General features: G+C 31.8%; 2 protein-coding genes across 2 annotated transcripts; both read right to left on the bottom strand.

The window, feature by feature from the left end:
- Positions 1-601: 601 nt before the first annotated feature.
- LOC133318362 (protein SRG1-like) lies at positions 602-4,738 on the bottom strand. The gene is made up of 4 exons (XM_061520348.1): positions 4,487-4,738; positions 3,176-3,423; positions 1,961-2,285; positions 602-874 (listed from the first exon to the last, which is right to left on the bottom strand). Exons 1-4 carry the CDS (start codon positions 4,736-4,738, stop codon positions 602-604), a joined length of 1,098 nt encoding a protein of 365 aa, XP_061376332.1.
- A 1,314-nt stretch (positions 4,739-6,052) lies between these two features.
- LOC133318344 (GEM-like protein 7) lies at positions 6,053-7,129 on the bottom strand. The gene is made up of 4 exons (XM_061520334.1): positions 6,942-7,129; positions 6,770-6,850; positions 6,336-6,610; positions 6,053-6,235 (listed from the first exon to the last, which is right to left on the bottom strand). Exons 1-4 carry the CDS (start codon positions 7,078-7,080, stop codon positions 6,062-6,064), a joined length of 669 nt encoding a protein of 222 aa, XP_061376318.1. The 5' UTR covers positions 7,081-7,129; the 3' UTR covers positions 6,053-6,061.
- Between the last annotated feature and the right edge of the window lie 306 nt (positions 7,130-7,435).

Below are 7,435 nucleotides of genomic sequence, written 5' to 3'. Positions count from 1 at the left end.
ACACACATCTGACACGTTTTTTTTTATATCTAAATTTTATTTTATTAACTAAATATGAAAAAATAATATATAAATTTTTTTTTTCTGTTATGGAATTTGAATATTTGATTAGTTATATGACTTATTATGGGTTGTTATATATATTAAATATAAATTATGGGAAATTATACTCTTATGTTGCATAAGATTATTCTCTCATTTTACACTCACATAAAAAGACGTGCATCTCTTTTCTTTTCTTTTTCTTTTTTTTTTTAAATTGGTGGGCTCCACTTAATTTATCTCACAACATGAGATAATTTCTCTCCTACAACATGAGAAAAGTAAAACCCATAAATTATATTATATATATTAAAAATATTATTTAATATCAAAACGTGTTCTAACGTGTCAAAATATGATATTTTTTAGAATTAACGGTTCGCCATGTCATGTGTATTCCGTGTCCTGTATTCCGTATCAGTGTCGGTGTAAGATAGCTTAAAACACAATAACCCAATAAATACACATGACTAATATTCAAATAAGTCATTTATATTATTTTATTTCTAGAAGGTTCACTTAATTGTTATGTTTCCATTAATTACAAGCAAATTCAATTCTAGAAGCAAGCCTTTACGTTCTCATTTTGGATCCTCAAAACATCATTTATGTATGATTTCCCATGATGCTCGGGTGAAAGGTATTCCTTGTAGAAATCTGCTACGCCAATTGTTTTGTACAATGCTGGTCTTTCTGGAGTAACAAGAGTTGGTGCTGGACCTATATTTCCACTCCATTCTGGACCATAAAATGTAGCAATGGATAACCTCTCTTTCTCTGAGTTCACTATTGCTCGATGTTTAGCGCTCCTATATATCCCATTTGTCATTACCTGAAATATCATATGTCAAAAGTGTAACATTCCAAATAGTCCTATTCCATGATAATAGGGTATCAGGAAACACGGGTCCATAATGCTATAAAATTATAAATTCACTTGATATAATTTTTGTATTTTAAAGCAGGACTAAATGATTAAGTACTTAGTTGATGAGAAGTTTGGAGTTTCTCTTGCGTGCACTCAATTATAATGTATGAACCTTGTTCTGTTTTAATAAATTTTATTGTCATAACATGTGAATTTTTCTCTGTTTAAATGATAACTTGTGCACTGTTTAAATAAACATGCGACTACCTATTGAGATGTAAATCTCTTTTAGTATGTATTTTGGGTGCTACCCTGTTTTGAATCATGTGACCTATGAGTTGCTTGAGTGTCTAGATGGTAGGAATGGTAGTAATCCATGGAATATCTTGTATTATGTTAGCTAGGCTTTTGTATGCACTACCTTACAAAGCCGTGTGATAAACAACTATCTCACTTAAGTGATAAGTTTTTAATGAATTTTATATTATATCTCTCTAACACATCCCCTTACACAAGAGTCTTTTAAACTTGAAATGTGGACATTGCGCACGTCCATATTTTTGTTCTTACCCTGTGCTGACTTAATTTCACTAGAAAGTGGGGTGGTGAGGATCCAATTCGTGATCACGTGATTACGAAGGCTTTAATATCATGATAAGCAACCATTTCAATCTAACTGCTCAAGCTCGCAAGTGAATAAGTTTTAATAATTTTATATTATATATCTCTAACATAATGTTTATTTTGGAGATTAATTTTGATGTAATAATTAAGTTAATAAGGGTAATATTATGATGCCCCATGCGGTACCCATATCCCTATGATATGTGACATAAAGCATGATTAATCATTTTTTATGTCCCTTGACTTTGAGGGTAAGGTTACCCCTCTTAGAGGTATTGGAGAACCTTGTGGTATTTGTACAGTTATCACAAGACATCTCCAAAATCAAAGACCTTATGATATTTTATATTTTAAATTAAAGACCAAAAATTGCACAATTATAATGATCATGTATACTATCATTAGTCATAAATCTTGATCACTTACCTGCATAACATCTCCGAGAGTAATGATGAAAGCACTTGGGAGGGGTTTAACAGGAACCCACATTCCATCTTTTCTTATTTGGAGGCCTTCCACTTCATTGGCTTGGAGAAGGATGGTAAGGGCAGATCCGTCAGTGTGAGCCTTAAGGCCAAGGACATTTTCTGGTTGGGGACAAGGAGGATAGTAATTGATTCTCATTGATTGGCCTCCTTCTCCTAATGACTCTGTAATATACTTTGGTTCTATGCCAAGAGCTTTTCCTATAACAACAAAAATGTTGATTGCAAGGTCTCTCATCTTTGTACAATAAGCCTCTAAATTTTCCCTGCAGTGGCCAACACTCACTTATTATCAATGTGATTTTCAGATACTAGACAGCAATGGCAATCTTCTAATTTCAAATGTTTGCATTGGGTGGCAGAGGCAAGAATTTTTCATTTAAGGGCACAATCTTTATATCAAGAATTGTACTACATGATTAATATAAGGGTAATGTTTTTCTCCTTTCACATAACACAAATAATTTTTCTACATAGACACAAAAGTGGGCCCATCAATTTTTTTGCTTTTTATTTTATTTTAAGAATAGTGGACCTCACAATTGGTTGTTTCTATGACATGACCTAAGAATTTTTCCTGTAACATAATATTTGTTTTTCCCTTAATATAAAGGGTCATAATTATTTTACATTAATGTAAATTACACTCTTAATCTTAGTCATTGATCTTATTTATATTTAGAGTAAATATAAATGGACCCATTTTAGTCCTTTTGAGGGACTAATATAGGTCTTTTTTTGAATTTGTGAGGGACCATGATCTCAACTAAATGGGTCCATTTTAAATTTTTTAGGAACCACGATGGGCCTTTTCATTTGCTAGGGACTAAAGCGGGTATCGTGAAATTTGCTAAGGACCAAAAAATGTATTTACTCTTTAAGGGTTATATTTATCTCATTTTACATGAGATAAATAATTTTCCTACACACACAAAAGAGAGGTGAGTCCCACTACTTTTTTTTCTCTCTCCTCTTAATTGTGAGTTCCGCTTGTAATTTTATTTCTACAACATGAGGTAACTACTTTCCTACAACATAATAAAAGTGTTTTCCTATATTTAATGACTCTAATTTATCATATATATGAACTGTTAGATGTACATGCCCTTAATATAAAACATGGACAAAATAAAGATAAAGAAGCTTGAAAGAAGACCTGAGTGGCAGTGGTATATTAGGGAACAAATGAGGCTTCCTTAAGTGAGATGGAAGAGTGAAAATGTAGAATAAATCTACCCAATCTGATGCCTCCTTTTTAGACATATTAAACATTTGACCAAACCCCTCCATGTCTCCTGGTTTCTGCCAAAGCTTACTCTTCTCTTCCATTGATAGATTGAAGAGTTCTTGAGCACCTGTTTTCACATCTTCCACCAATGTGATACTAACTCCATGATTAATCAGCTGTTACACATAACCACAATTTATATAGAATTGCGTTAGCTTCTTTTTTGGTGCAATAATACATAAAATTTAATATGCTGACTCCAATTACTCTTTCTATTGTGATTTGTGTCCACAATATAACATGAGAAAAATTAATAAGAATGCACGAACTTCCAATCTAAACAAACTCGTCAAAATTACAATATTACTGCAGTAGTCAGGCCATAATTCACAATTTTGTCCATATTAAAATTAAATTGCTTATATACAACCTGTGAGTACTGAGTAGTCAAATTACCCGTTTCCTTTGTTTTCATTCATTTTGAAGATAGGAACTCTTAATTTTTTAGATAATTTTATAATGTATTTTTCGATGCAACGTGTCAAAAAATTATAATAAAAATTAAATTGTTCAAGATTTCTAGAATTTTTTTTAGTTCTTTCGGTGGAAGAATTTTATAATTATTTTAGTCGAGAGGATAACAACTCTCTGACTATTGTGTCAGTCTCAAAATAAATTTTTATAATTTAAAATATCCAAAAAATAACAACTGTTCAATTTATGTCGGTCTGCCGATAAATCTTTAAAATATGCATAAGTCGATAACATCAACATAAATTAGATTGTTGTCATTTTCTCAGTGGAAAAAGAAAAATCCACATGTGATAAAGATGAACGAAATTCTCTAAAATTTAAATGTGTTGATATGTCAAAATAATATAACTCATCGTATTTTCAATATTAAATATCACTAAAAAAATAGCTATATATATATATATATATAGTATTTCAATATTCAATAACACGAAAAGAAAAATAGCTATACAATATTTTCCTTATTTGTGTGGATAGTTTTTCCAACCTTTAACATACAAATATTTGAAAGGAAGGATAAGAAGACAAATATCAGTTCAGTTAATAGTAAGAGAGTTAAATAAGTGGAAAGAAAATGATTGATTCGATCTCAAAAGCTATCTTTAAAATTTATTCATTTCAACCCCTTCACATTCCAGATTAGTCGCATAGTCAATGATATCATCAAATAGAGATAGAATAGAAGGTGGAGATGGAGATGCAAACCTGGAAGAAACCCCATTCTTTGCATGCAAGGTCAAGCTTCTCTAGTTCAGGACCCTTCACTTCTTCAGAACACAACTTATCTAGGTCGATGACAGGGATCTGTGGCAAAGAGTGTTTGTTAGATATAATTGGAGGGTCAATATCTGAACGAATTACATATCTCTCTGGAACTTTGGTTAGTGCCTCCTTTGCTAGTTCTTTCACAGAAGGAAGAAGAATAGAGGGTCCAAGCTCTGCTGTTTCAGGTTCCATATAGCTCCACAGGCTCAGAATATGGATGTTATCTTCTCTCAACTCTTGAGAATCATGTCAAATGTATACATGTTTGAATAGATTTTTTATTTATTTATTATTTCTGGAAGGATGGTTGAGGCTTTGCTATCCCGTTGACCATGAATATAGCAATAATAATGGAATCATATATCCCCAAATAAAGGATTGAGTAAGCAAAAAAATATTATAATTAATTCCTTTGCACATGGCTTAGCTGGGGTGGCTTGATTCCCGGAGGAGCCACGGACATGTGGCATTTTCTTCGTTACACCTCAGCTAAGTTCCAAGCACAAGTTTCATGCAATGTTATAAAACCCGACCGACTGGTTAATTAACTCATAAATTGGGCTCCCAACCGGTCCGATTTAGATATTGAACTAATTATGCATTTGATACGGTATGAAATTGGTAAATCGATTCTGAACCGAGTTCATCCTGTATTAAATCAGTGCCGCTTTTTTAAAAAAAAAGAATAAAGTTCATTTTGGGTTCCTAACAAAAATTATGATCCCCACTTTCATCCCTTATAAAAAAAATATTTATATTAGTCCTTTTTTAGGGACTAAATTGAGTTTTTATTAAATTTCTAAGGAACCGCGTTTTTAAAGAACTGGAATTGTAGAGAGATTAAAATTTGACTTTTTTGTTTATAAGCAACGAAATGAGGACTGTATTTTTGTCGGGACCCAAAAAAGACTTCACTCTTAATAAATTATCTTTTTTGAATTTTGGTCAAAATGCTTAAAAAATACCACTAGTAAAATTTAAACCTACAAAGTTTGGGTTATAACTTATAGCGTTTAGCACTAAACCAACTCTAATTATTAACTAAAATACTTTTAATTTATATTTATTATATTTTATTAGGGATAGATTATTTTATCTTTTATTCTTTCTGTCTACTTTTACCTACCACTCTTCAATACTGTTAGATTAGAATCTCGAGAAAGATAAATGGTAGTTAAGATTCTGATCTAACGGTATTGAAGAGTGGTAGACAAAGGTAAATAGAAAGAATGATAGGTAGAATAACTTATCCCATTTTATTATATATATTTAATTCATACCATTGAACTACTGATTAATTCGCTGACTGACCCAGTATCTTGACTCTCGATCACTAGTTTGAGTTTCACAACAGTTTCATGGTTTTAATGGGATGCCACTTTTAAAATATTTTTGGACTTAAATAAATTAATACTAATTTTATCTAAGTACCATAAGACTCTTATGAAGCAGAGTAATTACACTTATGAAGCAAGGGGAATTAATGAGGCGAGTAAACTTCAACTTTTCCTTTCTCTAAGCATGAGACAGAATCTGCTTCAAACATTTGAAAGATTTCTGATAATTTAAGAAACCCATAAACCAGAAGTCAAAATTATCCACAGTAACTATTTCTATGTACTTTTCTGAAGGCTTCTTCACATGTTCACTTTGGTCAACACAACTTATTTTATCAAGTGGGATCACAACCTGCAAGGACAGATAGTTTTTAATTTTTTAAGTTTGAGAGACATATAAAACACTGATATATATAGAAGCTTCATGTAAAATTTAGATTGTGTATTATTACCTTGTAATGGGTTCTGATCAATTGACCTTTTGGAGAAGAGATCTTGATTGATCTCTCACTGCAAAATGCAACTTTATTAGTGGATATGAAGAGAAGACCTGCTAGAGGACCAGATGTGGTTGATAAATAGCACTGAGATGCTTTTAGTAGCCTCTCATCATCTTTAACACTAAAGAGTTGCATGAAAACTTTCTCAACTCCTCCAACTTGAAGAATTCTTGCTCCTAAGCTTAACTTCCCTTTTACTGTATCAGTTATCTTTGGCCCAAGTCTTACTGCATGTCATGAAATCACTTATAAGTCAATACAACTTCAATGTATGTTCTAGTGAGGACTAAATGATGAGTCATAAATCATTATGATTCTTTCCAATTCAAATGGACAGAGAATGTCTAAATGTGAATCTAAGGTTTTGACTTTTGAAGAGTACATACCATGTTCTCTGAGTTCAGTTGCAAAACTGTCAGCCTTTCTACCAAGCTTGTTCATCCTGGTAAGAACTGAATTTGCTCTACCTGAAAAACCATGATTTTAATGTTGTTAATGAAATGATACCGTTTTTGAAGAACTAATCAATCCAAGTTTTTCAAATAAAGGATAACTTACTTTGCTTTGAATTTGTGGTAGACTTATTGTATTGGCTGGAAGAATCAGGCAAGTATTTCTTTGATGAATTCTCAACCATGTATGCTGCTGAGGTGAATGGAATTCCAATTACAAGCTCTTGAAGAAAAGAGGCCATCATATCTAACCTTTGGTGGTGAATTTCCTCTTCTAACTCTAATTAGATATATTAGTTTCGCTTACTTAGGTTGATAAAATCTTGCAATCTGAAGAGGTATATATAGCAATGGAAACATATATAGGAGGTGAATCTTGAAACTTTTTGGATGAGTCATCTGTTTGTCATCATGAAGAATAAAGGATATAGATATTCGGTGGTTGAAAATGGCTTGTCTAGTTGCTTTTATCTTTAAAACAATGTTTTGTAAAGGTCCATCGTCATAATTATTAAAAAAATTGAAGCATTACTGAAAGGTTTCCATGTTGTCCATATTATTGATTTATTAAATGGTTCGTTTTTTCAGCAGTTACTGCAG

The sequence above is a fragment of the Gastrolobium bilobum genome, unplaced genomic scaffold (genome assembly GCF_033153095.1).
Source record: "Gastrolobium bilobum isolate Gb01-03AN ecotype WA unplaced genomic scaffold, APGP_CSIRO_Gbil_v1 utg3828, whole genome shotgun sequence".
Lineage (NCBI taxonomy): Eukaryota > Viridiplantae > Streptophyta > Magnoliopsida > Fabales > Fabaceae > Gastrolobium > Gastrolobium bilobum.
Note: the sequence above shows the minus strand (reverse complement) of the source record. Positions and strands in the feature narration are given on the sequence as shown.

Bases quoted from the DNA above. Each gene is read 5' to 3' on its own strand.
- LOC133318362 (XM_061520348.1), bottom strand. From the start codon at position 4,738: ATGGAACCTGAAACAGCAGAGCTTGGACCCTCTATTCTTCTTCCTTCT. The intron at 3,424-4,486 runs GTTTGCATCTCC...TATGTGTAACAG, and splicing joins AAGAATGGGGTTTCTTCCAG to CTGATTAATCATGGAGTTAG. The intron at 875-1,960 runs GTAAGTGATCAA...ATGATATTTCAG, and splicing joins CTCTCGGAGATGTTATGCAG to GTAATGACAAATGGGATATA.
- LOC133318344 (XM_061520334.1), bottom strand. From the start codon at position 7,080: ATGATGGCCTCTTTTCTTCAAGAGCTTGTAATTGGAATTCCATTCACC. The intron at 6,851-6,941 runs GTAAGTTATCCT...ATGGTTTTTCAG, and splicing joins TACCACAAATTCAAAGCAAA to GTAGAGCAAATTCAGTTCTT. The intron at 6,236-6,335 runs GTAATAATACAC...CTGTCCTTGCAG, and splicing joins TGATCAGAACCCATTACAAG to GTTGTGATCCCACTTGATAA.